This window comes from Ambystoma mexicanum, chromosome 10 (genome assembly GCF_040938575.1).
Source record: "Ambystoma mexicanum isolate Mex_15411 chromosome 10, UKY_AmexF1_1, whole genome shotgun sequence".
Lineage (NCBI taxonomy): Eukaryota > Metazoa > Chordata > Amphibia > Caudata > Ambystomatidae > Ambystoma > Ambystoma mexicanum.
In genome coordinates, this window is record NC_090932.1 from 1,298,703,243 (window position 1) to 1,298,719,201 (window position 15,959).

At 46.7% G+C, this 15,959-nt stretch overlaps 1 protein-coding gene across 2 annotated transcripts in view; it reads right to left on the reverse strand.

Annotated features, from left to right (window-relative positions):
- Nucleotides 1–15,959, reverse strand: part of CASTOR1 (cytosolic arginine sensor for mTORC1 subunit 1) — a 407,094-nt gene that overhangs the window by 70,704 nt on the left and 320,431 nt on the right. For both annotated transcript variants that reach the window (XM_069619303.1, XM_069619304.1), the window contains exon 7: nucleotides 10,713–10,795. In XM_069619303.1, coding sequence (XP_069475404.1) covers nucleotides 10,713–10,795 — 83 coding nt within the window. The remainder of the gene's footprint in view (nucleotides 1–10,712; nucleotides 10,796–15,959) is intronic.

Here is a 15,959-nt window from a genome sequence, read left to right on the forward strand (position 1 = left end):
CATAACATTGAAAACAAACAAGTGGAAAATGACATTAAAAAGAAAATTAAATTAAAGGTTTTCATGGGATTAATAATCTAGTAATCAAAAGGTTACAAAGCAGGAAAGGGAAGTCGGCTACAGGGCACAAAGGACAGACAAGGAGTACACAGGGTAAGAAAACCATGTGTTATAAAGAAAAGTACATACTGTGATGGTTTATTAAACCGGCATAGAGGCATCAAAAAGTAGAAGCAAAAAATGTCCGAAAGGCAACCCAGGCGAATACAACAGGGGGGATATTTTACAGCATTTCATTTCTGTGCATTGTGATCACACCATTTGATTCGATGTTCCCAGTATTCAGCTCTAAAAACCCCCAATAGGAATCACGAGGTATGTTTTTATGTACCTGTTCTAACTTCACTATTAGCGGTTTATGATCACTAAGCACAGAATCTCTAATGATCAACTCCAATACCTTCCCCCACATAGAAGAGAAAACAACATTGTAGTCAATGGTACGTCTACGGTGACCATTGGACCAGGTCCATATAGCTAGGTGAACCTCCCTTGGTTCGCCCGTTTAGCGTTAGCATATCCCATGTTTGGAAAAAGTCTGCTCAAAGCTGGGCATTAACATCTTGATTTTGCTCGAATAAAATACATTTACTCACTTTCAACAGACAAAAATGTTGCCAGTTTTTATCTTTTGTACAATATTTATACATGTCGGGACATAGGGCATTGAAATCACCAACTACCATCAGATTAAATATAAGCCAGCTACATTCAAACTCTTCCAGGATGGAGTTAAGTCTCTTATATTTGAGACCAAAAACCCTTTTGGTGGATCAGTGCTCAACAATTGACGTGCCATCCTCGGGAAACTTCACCTTCTCCCTTTTCTTTTTAAAGATATCAAGTGCCTCCTTTGCAATGTTCTCTTCTTTTTCTTATTCTGATGGGGTCTCTCCAGATGGCGTCCCTCCATATCCTGGATAGTTACAAGGGGAGAGATGGGAGGAATGGACACAATTATGGAGGCATTGCGTTTCCAGAGTCAACCACAAGTGGTGAACTAACTAAATCGGTTGGTGTTGTGCTCAAATGGCTGACCAAAGGGGAGCCCAGACCGGATGCCTCAGGGTCTAGTAGAACCTATCTCCCTCTTTGACAGTCCGTGAAAGTCTGTGGGAGTGGCCATAGACCTAGTGCATAAACTGGAACGACGCATCAATTATCCCGCAGTCCTCCAGAATTGTATCCAACACCACTACTTCAAGCTCTTTTTTGGTATCTTCATGCAGAGCTACCAATGAGCTGAGCACAATGTCCACCGCTCCAAGTGTGTGAATGGGGCAGGAGTGTTCACGCAGTTAGCCATAGACTCAGAAATCGAGTGTACCTTTCCCCTCCTACTCTGTGAAATAAATTGATCTTTTTCAAAGCTGGTTACATCAAAGCGTACGCTGTGCGGGTGATGCTCCCTACATGCTTCATCCACCTCCAAGTTGGACGTGCTTTGTTCGAGGCTTAGACAAGCTCTTAAAAACAATGCATCTGCCGATCTCTGCCCCGCCAAAAAAGGGACCAAATTTCACTACAACCTGGGATTCGCCGTAGTGGTCCCTAAATTTTAATGGCAAGAAAAATCCCGTGATTTTTCCCAGGAACAAATGCTTCTTTCTCCTTCCTCTTCTAGTTGTATTCTCTGGTGTACTAGGGATCTTTTCTGCATCAGATAGGACAGTTCCTCCCTACATAGACACTTCGTCACAAACAGATACAATCTTGTTGCTTCTCAAATTGTGAGCGCAATTCATAATGTTTATGCACGTTGTACTGCAGAACTGCACTTAGCCACAATTTGTGGCTCTTCGCTCGAAAACACAAGTTCTACAGCATCAGCGTCTCTGCTCAGTTAATGGTCTTTCGGGTACAAGGATGTGAAAGAACTCCAAAATACAGCCAGAACGCCGTACCGTGTCGAAAGCCTTCAAACAGAAAGGCTAGCTTCCTCTGTGTGTGCCAGCACCCAATAGCAACAGCCACCAGTCCTGCTGCTGCAGGGCTGCACTTAGCCAGACTTCACAGCGGATGCAAGCTTTTACAGCATCTCCGCTCTGGTAACAGTTTTTCGGGCAGAACGATGTGAAAGAACTACAACACACTGCCTCCATGCCATACCGGTTAGAAAGACTTCAAACAGACTGGCCAGTTTCCTCTGTGTTCGCCTTAACCCAACAGCAACAGCCAACGCTCCTGCAGTACTGCACTTAGCTACACATTTATTTTGGGGCACTGGTTATGCTAATCAATGCAGGGGGACTATGCCACCTTAAAAAGGTGTCCTGTGTTGTTTTTAATGTAACATACTTGTATCCATTTTCGTGTGCCGCTAATAACATTTTGTTACCTTTTTGATGCGTCTACAACAGGCTGGTGGCAGTGCAGCAGCATTTGTACATTTTTCCAATGAACTTCCATGCACCATCCGTTTTACTACAGAATGCCACTTACTATATACTAAAAATGGCCATGCACTGTTCTTTGACCATCCTGTCATGCTGGGGTTCTCCCTGCCCTCTGAGGTACTAAAACTATCATATTTGGTATGTACTTGGACGGGATCCAGCTTGGATTCCTGGGCAAAGTGCTGTGTGAGTGATTAGGTGCCATTGGGACTCTGGTCCCAATCTACATACATGCCAGGCGAGGTCTGTGGTGGGGCGGATGTGTGGTTCATGATTGACCAGCCCTTGCATGTTCGAATGGTGCAGATTTCTACCCATGATGGGCTGCGGTAGCATTCATTGTTCAACTTCTACCAACCTATTGGCTTTGTCAAAGTTTATTCTAGGGGAACTTCTTTGTTCTCCTTTCTTGGGTACTTAACTGGAACTTTGGCTCTGTGGAGACACTGTGCCTCCCTGCGTAGTAGGGAAGGAGTGCTGAAGCTATAGGGGCCTTAAACGTTTAAGGCAGAGTATATGGTTATTCATTCAAATGCATCAATCGGTTACTATGACAATGCATTACTTACCGTAAAAGCATTTCTGATGGTTGTATCTGCTTAGATTCACATGCTGTACATAGGTCCGACATCCAATGGTCACTGCGGAGTATTGCATTTTGTTTTTCGTAGTCGAAAAGGGGACGTCGACAAGGCGTGTCTGTAACACTATCCCTATAGTGACGTGCGTTGTACCCACAATCCCTCACGCATCGAGGTCCCTCTGTTTGTTTTTTTTCTGCCCTGAGGGAGCCTTCTATACGTGAGTGAGTACAGAAAAGAGAGAGAGAGATGTAGAAAGGTGTCTATGTTCCTTGCATCCGAGCGGGGAGGAAGGGTGGGTGCATGTGAATCTAAGCAGATACAACCATCAGAAATGATTTTACGGTAAGTAATGCATTGTCTTCTGATGTTTGTTAATCTGCTTAGAATCACATGCTGTGCATAGACTAGCGAGCAGTACCCGGAGTTGGCGGTGGGTTATGAGAAGGAACAGTAGAGAAAAGATGTCTTAATACTGCCTGTCCCACCTGGGAGTCAGATCTAGAGTGTGCATCTAGACAGTAGTGTTTTGTAAAGGTGTGCACAGAACTCCAGGTAGCCGCTTTGCAGATGGACTCAAGGGGAACATTTGCAATGAACGCTATGGAAGCCCCATTGCCTCGTGTGGAATGTGCTCTTGGCTTGAAGGGTAGTTCTCTCTTAGCAAGAGTGTAACAGAGAGTGATGCACTGAACAATCCACCTATATATAGTGGACTTTGAAACTGCATCTCCTTCTCTTCCTGCTGCCACCGAGACAAAGAACTGATTAATCTTTCTCAGTGATCTGATTCTTTCCATGTAGAACATGACAGCTCTGCGTACATCTAGTGTATGCAGACTTTTTTCTCCCAAGCTGGAAGGGTTTTTAAAGAACGTTGGTAGTTCTATTGACTGGTTTACATGGAATTTCGAGATGAATTTTGGTGCAAACCTTGGGTGTGTGCGTAGAACCACCTTATCCTTGTGAACTGTTACGAACGGGTCTAGAACAGAAAGAGCCTGTGGTTCACTTACTCTCCTAATGGAGGTGATAGCTATTAGGAAAGCAGTCTTAAGAGTGAGGTCTTTAAGAGTTGCCTTGTGCTGGGTTCAAAAGGAGGGCCCATGAGTCTAGAAAGTACCACATTTAAGTCCCATCCGGGAGCTGGGTTAGCTATCGGAGGGTGTATTCTCTTTACCCCCTCCATGAAGGCCTTGATAACTGGTATCTTCCACCACAACACTAACTTGGGAAGTGGTGTATGCAGAAAGTGCCGCTAGGTGGACTTTAATGGAATTGAACACTAGACCTGAATCCAGTAAATGGGTCAAGTACAGAACAATGTTAGTGGGAGAGCAGTCAACCGGGTTGATGCTCTTACCTCTACACCAGATGACAAATCTTTTCCACTTGCTAGAATAGCAGTGGCGAGTATTAGGTTTTCTGGCTTCCCTCAGGATGTCCATACATCTCTGCGAGAGTTGTAGATGTCCAAATTCTATGATCTCAGGAGCCAGGCTGCTAAGTTCATGGTCTGAGGGCATGGATGCAGTGTCCTGCCCTTGTCCTGTGACAGCATGTTGTACGGGCAGGGAAGTTTCACTGGGGGAAGATAGGGACATCTCCATCAAGTGAGCGAACCATGGCTGCCGGGCCCACATTGGGGCCACTAGTATCATGGTAACCTGCTCCTGGTGCATCTTGTGCACCACTTTGTTGAGAAGGGGAGTCGGGGGAAAGACGTAAACAAATTTCCCTGACCATTGAATCGACAGACCGTTCCCCTTGGACTGGTTCTGGGGGTACCTGGAGGCGTAACTTTGGCATTGTGAGTTCTCCAGAGTTGCGAACAGGTCTATTTCCGGGAATCCCCATTGCGTGAAGACGTCTAAGACGATGTGTTCGTGCAATCGCCATTCATACTCTTCGGGCAGGGGGAAGTCTCTGCTGAGTTCGTCTGCTAGCAGACTGAGTTCCCCTGGTACGTGTTGTGACAGTAGGAACATGTGTTTGAGAGCCCACTTCCATATATTCTGGTGCTTTGAACACCGCCAGTAGCTCCAGTAGGTTTATGTGCTTGGATGCTACGTTCGGAGTCCACACTCCGTGAGCATCTGATGGGATAGGTGAGCCCCCCATCCTGTGAGGGATGCGTCCGTGGTTAGAGTGGCCTCCACCGCGGGTGTGGCAAAGGGTTTCCCTATTATCAGGTTTTCCTTTGTCCACCACCGTAGCGAGAGAACCAAGGCTTGCGAGACCACCACTAGATCGTCCCATTGTCCGCTGGCCTGACACCACTGGCTGTTGAGCCACTCTTGCATTGGGCGCATGCGCAGGCGTGCGTGAGGTACCAAATAAATACACGCCATCATTCCTAGCAATCGCATCGCTTTGCGCACCGTCACCTATCGACCTGCGACATATTGGGGGATCTGAAACAGCATGTTTTGGACCCTCTCGTTGGAGGGGAAGACGAGGCTGTCCTTTGTTCGAATTAGAGCCCCTAGGAATTGATTGACTTGGCTGGGGTCTAAGCTGGACTTCTTCTCGTTGATGGAGAAGCCCAGTTGGAACAAAAGGTCTACAGTCTTTTGGGTATTTGAGAAGCATGTCTCGTAAGAATCCCCCGTTATGAGCCAGTCGTCGAGGTAAGGGTATACTGGGATGGATAACCTGCGCAGGTGGGCCGCTGCCACTGCCAGTACCTTCGTGAATACCCTTGGTGCAGATGCTATGCCGAAGGGTAGCACTCTGAACTGGTAGTGTTTGCCCTCTATCATGAGCCTGAGGTATTTTCTGTGCGCTGGCAACATTAAAATATGAAAGTATGCATCTTTCATGTCCAGTGTTGTCATGTAATCTCCCTGTGATAGCAGTGGGATTACTTCCTGTAAGGTCACCATACGAAACTTTTGGGGTTTGACAAACTTGTTCGCTGGGCGCAGATCTAATACAGGGCGCATGGTTAGATCCTTTTTGGGTACAAGGAAGTACACTGAATAAATACCTTCCATTACCTGAGATAGAGGCACGACCTCTATGGCTCCTTTTTCCAGCAGTTGGTCCACTTCTTGGAGAAGGATGGCGAGGTGTTCTGGTGTTATGCGGCGTCCCCTCGGGGGTCTGTATGTTGGGGGAATTGTTGAACTCTATATGGTAGCCGCGGGCTACGGTGGAAAGTACCCAGCGGTCTGATGTTATTCCCTCCCATGCTGGAAGAAAGGATGTTAACCGGCCCCCGACCGGCGTTGCATGGGAGGGGACGCGAATCTTCGCGTCACTTGTTGGTGTTGTTGGCTTGGGAGCCTCTGGGGGTGGAACCCCGGCCTCTTCCCTTGCCACGACGTTGACCCCTCTGATTGTACTGGCCGCTATTACTCTGGTAGCTGCTGGCAGAGTACTGTTGTTGGTTTGGTTGCTGGCGTTGTCCACGAAAAAAGCGCTTATTACCAAATCCCCGCCTGTTAGGGGGTTTTGAAATTTGGTCTAAGGTCTTTATTGTATCAAATTCTTTCTTCGCGTTCTCCAGCGCGTCATCCACTGCTCTCCCAAAGAGGTTGGACTCCTCTATGGGTTTATTAATAAGGGACGCTTGAGTTTCCGCCTTAAATCCGGAATTGTGAAGCCAAACGTGACGCTTCAGTAAAATTCCTTGTACCAAAGTGCGGCCAGCCGTCTCTGCTGCATCGAGGGTATCCTTGACGATGCTTTGATTGACCAGAGAGCCCTCGTTAACTGTAGCCAGTAAACGAGTCCTTAGGGGTTCGGGAGCTTCTTCGATGTCCTGTCTGAGCTTAGCCCATTGAGCATCGGCGTAGCTTGCCAATAGGGTATTATTATTGGCGATTCTGGTAGAGAATGCTGCAGAGGTGGTGATTCTCTTGGCTAGGGCATACAGCTTCTTCCCCTCTTTATCTGGGGGTGCCTCGCTAGTAGATAGTGCGACTCCTGCCCTTTTCCTGGTGTTGGTCACGACCAGGGAGTCCGGGATTGAGTGACCCTTAATATATAATGGGTCTGAATGAGAGGGAGAGAACAGTTTCTCAATCCTCGGATTGACCCCTCTCACCAATGCAGGAGTGGAAAGAGAAGGTGTAATACGTCTCTTAACTGAGGCGAGGATGGGTATAACCTGGCTAGTGGGTTTTTTTTCTCGATAATCCTCTCCACAAAATCGGTGGCTGGGGTGACCTCCCCAGTTTCGGTCTCGAAATGTGCTGCTGCCTTCTTCAGCAGTGCATTGAAGGTGGGTTTATCATCGACAGGCGAAGGGTTGCTGACTGGTGTAGTTTCAGTAGACCTGATGACTATACTGCTACTGCCTGTGTCAGTCGACCTAGCCGGTGACTGCCAGGGATTTGGGTCGCCCTCGCCCGTGTCTTCCTGGAATCCTTCCTCACATAGGTTAGTTTCCTCGTGAAAACCTTCCTCTTCTTGTTGGTCCTCAACATAGGTGAACTCATCTTCCTCTTGGAAGAAGGTGTCTTCCTCAGTGGGATTGTAAGAGTTTATGTCCTCCTGTATGGGGTTATAAAACTTCTGGTATTTAGCCCTTGGACTGTCCAGGGGTGCCTCCCTTGGTCTCTTGGGTGCCCGGTCTTCTGGGATGGACATGAACCTATCTAGTTTGTCCATACAGGTCTGGAACCTTTCAAAGGTCCACTGAGGTCGGCCAGGACGGTCTGGGAAAGAAAAGGGGGTTTCTTCCTCCTGTAATTGTCTGGTTCTGTCCCAAAACGTCAAGTAAGAGAGCCTTTGCCTTCCGAGTAGCTTTCTTGCTGGCTAGGGCCTTCTGTCGGCGTGGGGAACTGGCCTGATCTGTTTTCCGGCGCCTTTGGCGTATCTTTGGCCTTGTGCGCGGTTTTCGGCATTTCCCTCGCCGTACGTCTTTGGCCGTCTTTAGATGCTATGCGCGCGAGGCTTTCGGCGATCATTCTCTCTTCCGAGGGATCGGTCGCTGCCGCGCTATGAAACGTCGAGCCTTTGCTCGTCGAGTCCTTGCTCGTCGAGTCCCTGCCCGTCGAGTCCCTGCCCGTCGAGTCCTTGGTGGCAACGTGAGCGCTCTTGCGATGCGCGTCGCCGGAAATTTTGGTGTTAGCGCCCTTATTTTTAGAGTGCCCAGTCGCCTGTCGCGGGAGCGGGGAGGGCTGACGACCCTTGCGGTCGGCGGAAGACATCGGGGGGCCCGGCGTCCCCGTTGGCGCTATGGCTGCCTTCGTCTTCGACGAATGTGTGCCTGGGGGTATGTGCTTTGGTGTTTTTCTGTGTGCGTCGTTGTCGCCGGGGTGTTCATCCCCATAAGATGGGCGTGAGCCAGGCTTGTCGGGGCCGGGGACGGACGAGGAGGAGCGTGAACGCTCCTTTCAGAGGTCTACAGCCTCCGTTACGGGGGCCGTGTAGTCACTGTCCTCGTCGCACTCGGCAGCGGCGGCAGCGGGCGAGGAGTCAGGCCTAGACATGGCGTAGGCCGCCCACCTTTTGACCCTGCGGTCTTTTAGAGTTTTGGGCTTTAGTAATTTACAGGCCGCACAGCCGTCCTCCTGGTGATCGAGGGGTAAGCAACGGTTGCACCGTTTGTGCTTATCCTTCCAGGTATATTTACCCTTGTAAAGCGGGCAAAACCTAAATGGCGTCCTCTCCATAGCTGAGGGTAATAAGTGTGACTACGACCTCGAAAGAGAGGGAGGGGAAAGAGAAAGGCATTCTTAAAGAAAAGAAGAAAGACCACAAAACCCCACTCTCCCTACTGTGTATGGCCGGCGAGGCCAGGCCACGTTTTCGGCAGCGCCAAAGTATCCCCTCCGCTCGTCCTTCCGTCGAAGATCTTGCTCGGCGGAGAAACGGCTCTGCGTCGAGGGAGGGATCTACGTTATTGATACTAATAACAAACGACCAAAGGTCGAAGAAACTATTTGGCAATGTCTCTCGAGGAGCTCTGCATAAAGGCGACCAGTAGCTGGGTGGAAAAAACAATCCGAGGGACCTCGACGCGTGAGGGTTTGTGGGTACAACACACGTCACTATAGGGATATTGTTACAGATACGCCTTGTCGACGTCCCCTTTTCGACTACGAAAAACAAAATGCAATACTCCGCAGTGACCACTGGATGTCAGACCTATGCACAGCATGTGATTCTAAGCAGATTAACAAACATCAGAAACCAGTATATTTGTGTGCTTCAATATGGACTCTAATATTTTAATGCTTTGCGTGTGGTTAAATGTACTTCTATACACCCCATATCTCCTTAAGTCTGCCTCACTGCTCAGTCTACGTTAACTTGATAGATTTTGGCCATTCATAACCTAGGATGGCATCTCGGAAACTCTAGCACAAGACCGGTTCTGGAAAACATCTTAAGCATGAACATCACTATCACCAAACTGGCCTCTTTTCTTGTTCATGGTCTCTTTTCTTGTTTCGTGTTCATTGTCTCGCAAGTTCTCCTTTCAGCAATAGCATTTATATTTACCCTTCTATTTGGTAATCGTTCCTGCTATGGCTAGCCTCAGACGGCTTGCTGGTGCATGCAGACTATTCACTAGATCACACAAAAAGGTCGACAAAGTAGTTATTGATATTGTACCTTTCAAATACAAGTACTGACCACTATAGACCAAAACCAAGTCCTAAAATCTTATTAATGGAGGGTTACATCCCCTGGTTAATGCCCTGTGTCTCAGAAGAGGGCTGATTTGTGGATAAGGAGCCTCCCATTGCATTAATTGGTTGGGATACCACATACAATAAACAAACATTATTCATGTTATTGCACGTTTAGTTTGGTGTGTGCTTAATAAGGCTCCGATTGTTTGGACATGCAATCCACGCACATCCCCTGGTTGTCCAATGATGGCTACAGCAACTACAAAAGCAGCCAATTCTACACCCTTGACCAGACTGTATCAACGTGCACTCTTACGATTCTATCTGGGTCTTAAAAAAGGCCAGTAGGACTATTTGGGTGAAATATCGTTAGGCATTCTAATGACAAACCTTCCATTTTACATGGACAGTGTTGCCAGCATGCAAAAAGCATTTCAAGATAAGCAGTGTCAAGCATGCAAATATTAAAAATGATCACTCACACAATCACTAAAAGCAACATGCAGGAATAGAATGCGAACATAACTTGTCCAACTAGACCTTCTGCAAAAGCCAAATTACAAAGAGGTAAAAATGTCACTTCAAAAAATGATTTTCGGAAAAATCATCTCCTGGCAATTCAGTTTAGTTCTCAACATAGGCTTACGTAGATTGACACAACGGCAATCACTACAGAGAACCGTATTCCCTTTCCTGCCTTCCAATTAAGACATGCCCATGGAAATGATGATAAATTGAACCTGATATTCCATGGACAATCATAAAAAGGAAACAATGAAGAGCAAATTGCAGCCACTGGAAATGAAAGCAACCCTAGATTAACATTTTCTCAAATAGGTTGTAAATCCCTGACAAAAATCAGTTCGCACAAATTCTAGGGCTGGTTTAATTTACTGGTAAATCCTGGATGGTGGGCCTTTCCAAAATTTTGGTCAGAAAGACTCATCATGGGATATTCCTGCAATATTTACATCATGGCAAAGCTCATCATTGGCAAAGATTTTTCAGGTATATTTTCATTACATACCCTCGACGATTGGGATATTTTCTAAACATGTTTACAGCTACATAGTTTCAACACTCACCAAATCCTAAAGGCTGCCCACCAATCCTCACCATACGCCAAAGCTCCCCAGAGGAGCTAGTCAAAAGGAGGTCCCGGGGGAACCTTTGAGAAAAGAATACAGTTATTAATATATGCATTTTTTACATAAGAGCATACCTTTGAGATAATTTCATTTTTGGGAGTTCTGTGAGGATTCTTTAGTGCCCCCCGCCCCCATAAGAATGTTTGCTTTTTCACTTAATTACCTATCTTTGGTAGTCAGGGGTTTCCACTGAAGTCCCCCTGCCATTTCAACCTTTTTTCACTCTTTTTAGAGTATATGGTTCTGGCTCGCTCGCTGATTAAATCACTCCACTTGGTATTTTGGTTTTAGCGGGTAGACTGCCAGCAGATATTATTTAGTTTTAGCTTCAATAGAGGTGCAAGTTAATTTACCACACTGGTAGCCCAACATATCTTTTTGGTAGTGATTGGTTTCCAAGTCCTGCTCTCTGCTATTTTGTTTTAGGGGCTTCCTTTGTTTAGGAGAGACACAATGAAAGCCTCAAATGAAGGTTGTGCCCAAGCGGACTCTTTGAGCCCAATAAGGCATCTTCCATATTGGTTTTCACTGGCTTAGACCCGTCTGTCCTTGGGCTGATCATATCACATTCTGTGGGGGTGGTCTGTGCCGAGTAGTAGATTTAGGTACCATTCAGATGGGCTGGCCACTTGATCCATTAGCCCTAACCCCCTACTGTGAATGATGGGCTTGCTGAGAATAGCACTTTGAGTGGGAGGTTATTGGGGGAAATTCTGTAACTAACCTTCGATTTCTACTGGAATTTTCAGAAGGAGCAGGTTTACTTACCTACCTACTGGAGGTTTCCTGCTGTTACTGCACTTTAAGGACCACATTTGTCCAAGCTGGCTGAATGCTGTGTCCCGGGCTCATCTCCAGCTGGGTCTTCCACCTATGGGACATCCTTCCTGGGCCTCCTCCATCCTCCCTCTGGCTCCACTGGCCAGCTCAGTCAGGCTTACAGTCCAGGCACCGTCTCCCGGCTGTTTTACCAACAGCTTCCTGCCATACCATTGCAGTTGTCCAATATATTTATTTATTCAGATTTGTAGAGCGCACGTCAGCCCGTGGGCATCATGGCGCTTGTTACAGACAATGTCTTAGTTACGTAGGATGCAATATTTACATACAATTACAATAGACATGTGCACATTAGCAGAGCAGTATATTTACAAGGATTCCTGAAAGTTTCTTATTATTTTGCAAGGAATGAGGTTTTCAGTTTCCTGCGAAAAACAGAGTGAGTTTTCCGCTCTAATGTCTGCAGGAAGAGCGTTCCAGGTCTTGGCTGTGATGTAGGAGAAGCTTAGACCTCCGGCTTTGGCTTTTTTGATGCGTGGGATGCAGAGTAGGTTGGAGTATTGCGTCCTGGTGGGACGGGAGGAGGATGGTCCAACATTGGTGCTGGTCGCTGCCATCACCTGGATGGGAGTTGAGACTCCAACACTCTGTCTGATCTGCTCTTCAGGGTCATCCTGGGTCACACCCACACCATAGACTTCGCCTTGGGGCAATTTTGGGTGGCTGGGCTGTCCCTCCTTTGTTACACTCACACCTGCTTGGCTAAGTTATCCGACCTTTCTGGAGTCTCTGGTCACTGCTTTTGCTTCTGGCTTGAGGGGTTCTCTTCAAGGAAGGCTGTTTAGGTTTCTTTTCCGCAGTTTGTGTTATCACATCCAATAAACCGCACCTAGGAAAGACGTGTACTTATCAGGTTGTTTGGCGTTCCTAGAACTGACTTCCTAGAAACAAACACTGGGTGGTGGTTTATTTAGAATCCCCACCCTCTGGGGTTTCTGTGGCTCAGAGGTTGAGACTATTTGCAGGTTGTTCTGAACCGCATGATTCAATTTGGGGCTTTCCCTGTTCTTTTTCTGGGGCTCCTGTTTCTCGAAGTGACCACTATAACTATTCACTGGGGTCTTCCTCAAATCCTCCCTGGGGTTGTTTGTTGCCAAATCCACAACTGTTTGCTAGAACAAGGACTTAACAGCCTTTTCCCCTTTTAAGGAAGGCATGGTATCAAAGTAAAACGGACACAAGGGATCACAGTTAAAGGGTGCTTATTAAACTGTAAAGTGGGTGAGATAAATGCCTTATCTAAACCTAAATCTAAGATGGGAGCAAGCTACGACCATCAAAAAATAATAATACAGTCCTAGTGGAGTCTTGTCAAATAAAAAGGAGCTATACTAAAGAAAACTATTGCCATGGTGACAAGCAAAGAAAGAAGTGTTCACAAAATAATAAGTCAGGATGTTATGGCCGGGATCTCCCTTCCCCATGTTTCTAGCATGGGACAAGGCGGGACTCTTGAGCACAGCACACTCCTGGGCTTCTCTGGCACAAGCTCACAGTTCCTTTTCTCTATATCAGGGCCTTTCTTACCCAAGCCTCTTCTCATGCAAAGTCTCTTGCTTGAGATGGCTGGATATGCCAAAAACAACAAAACAAACAGTTCTCTCTGTTAACCTTTATGTTGGGTGATTAGTCTTCACCCTAGGATTACCGTCAGCCGGGCTCTGATCCTTCTTTCAGCGTCATCCTCCTAAGTACTTGCCAATTTAAACATAGGCTTCCGAAGAGCGATCTCGTCTTGCTGGGTCACTCTGTTAGACTATGGCAAGTGCAGGCTTCACAAAAATCACAGTTCGCACAGTGTTCTCCTCCGCCGGGTGCAAACGCCTGTTTCACAATTCCCTCAGTTGGGTACACAATTTCACAATCGTCAAAACTTCTGCAACGTGTCAAGGACTTTTTATTGTACAAGGGGTTTGGTTTGACCCTTGTGTGACCACCTTGACACCTTACGCCGGCCTTCCCTATGGCCTCTTGGTATTTGTAGTTTCAATACTTTTAGCTCAACACATTCCACTTGTTCAGGAGAGGGGTACCAGCCAGAGACCTTCGAATGAGTGCCCACGTTGCGCCGGACCGCTCCATCTCTGGTACCAAGTTCATTCACAAAAAACCTCGGCATCTTCTTGATGTCGTCACTGCAACCTTGAGCCCAAGACAAACTGGCCCACTATCTAGTTCTTCCGACTCACCGGCTGTGCTGAACTCGGCATTTCTTTTGCTGCTGGAGTAAAGGACAGTACCACGATGGCAACCGCTTCTCCCCACCCTGGCTATCAGTGTGGGAGGGTTGCATGTACCGGCGACATCCATCACGCCATTCACCAGCTGCGATTCCCGGTCTTAGGTTTCTTTTGTCTGAGGCTTTGCGGGTCTAGGTTGAAAAGGGCAAGGGCAACTCCCTCCTTGACGTCCTTTCAGGTCTCGCCGCCTTTCTCCTCCGTTTGAACTGCCGTCCTGGAATAGCCAATTCCTCGTGCGTTCAGCCTTTTAGAGTGTGCTCTTATGGTCTGCCTTTTATCTTAACTGTCTGACCCTTGTGTTGGGACATGTCAGATAAAGAGCTCTGTTATTAGTCTGTTGTCGCTCACGGTGTGAGAAAGTGTTTGTGTTGGAAAAGTGGGGGGGGGGTTAGAGTTTCTAAATATCCTACTGGGCAGGATGGGCGAAAAGGTGACATAAGGAAGGCAATACCGCGTCTCACCCTTCGGTGTCCTACCTCCACTCCCCGAATACCCCCCATCCAGGTGATGCTCCCGCACTGGTCCACCCTCAGGAACTGGATCCAATAGCAATGGCTGTGTCCTGGCCACCTGGATTACAGATCCCCAGGGATTAGCGGGTGAGACGCCTTCAGGTTTCTCACACCCCATATTCACAGATTACCTACTGACTTTGTCCTGTTTATTCCTATGGGAACATTTACTCATCTGAAACTCTCTGCCAAGTGACTTTGGGGAATACTTACACTGGATATTTTTCCTGCAACCTGTTTGGGCCCAGTGAGTGTTAGGCCAAAGAATGGAATTTTAGCCTGCACCAGTAATTTTGTATTTATTTTAAAATATATGCATTACACTTCTCCTAAAGTGAATGCCTGTAACTCATTCTGGTAACACTATTTCTCCCTGTATTGCGATACCTTGGTGCTCTCAGTCCAAATGTCCCTTCTCTGTTAGCGGCCTCTGGCTGTGTTTCGGTAATGTTTTTTTCCCTCTAGGCCCTTCAGTCACTGATGTATTTTCCAAATGATATATCCTAGGAGGTCTAGAAATACTGTGATGTTTTTAGTATTGGGATCCTGTAATTACTATTTTAACTGTGTGTTCTATTGCCCGGTCCTTTCTCTATCCACCCACGGTGTTTCTATGTGATGTGCCTACCACCAGCTAGTGGACCAGCAATATAAACAAATAGAAGCAGGATTGACCTATATGGTATTTACTGTTTAATACACTAGGAATATTTTACTTTGTATTTTGTTTATTTAAGTACGTATTTAACTGATAGAGGTTTATATAGGTGTGATCAAATAAAGGTGTATATTTTTCAATATACCAGTGTGGTGTATTTTTGCTATGAATAATTGTGTGGAGTAATAGTATCTTTAGGTCAGCCTTTTTCCTCTCTCGAATTAAGCCCAACTACGCTGTTAGATTAAACGTTCAAGAGACGTTTGGCTTTGCTTTCAGGGCTGGGTGCTCTGACCCATTATAAAGTTAGTGGTTGTACTGGCCTCACCAACAAAAAGGTTACAATTTCTCCATGCTCAAGAACAACAAGTTAATTTCTTACCTGGTAACGTTCTTTCGATGGGATGTTCCTCCAACGTATTCCACATCTTTGACAGTAATTACCACAGCTGCGCCGCTTCGGAAAACTTTTTCGGCGTAGGCGTCCTGCGTCGATGACATCGATATGCTGCCTCGAGGACCTCCTCCAACGGTCAAAGTCACTGGATGTTATATGTAGGACGCACGACGCCCGTAGCCTCAGTTGTAGTGTTTTCTCCAGAACGTGTGGCAGCAATCTCCTGCCAGTATTACTACAGAAAGCCTTGCGGAAACGGAAGCTGCAATCGCATAAGAAATTCTGTAGAGGGGCAGGTAGGGAGGGTACGATGTGGAATACGTCAGAGGAGCATTCCATCGAAAAGAACGTAACCAGGTAAGAAAGTAACTTTTTCTCTTCGAGGGGATTGTGTCCTCCGACGTATTCCACATCTTTGACAGTCTCCCAAAGCAGTACCAACGTAAGGAGGTGGGAAAAGAATTTAGACATTTTTAAAATGCCCAATCAAATTGCAGAATAGAGGACTGCCTTATTTTGGTAAGACAGTCCTCTATT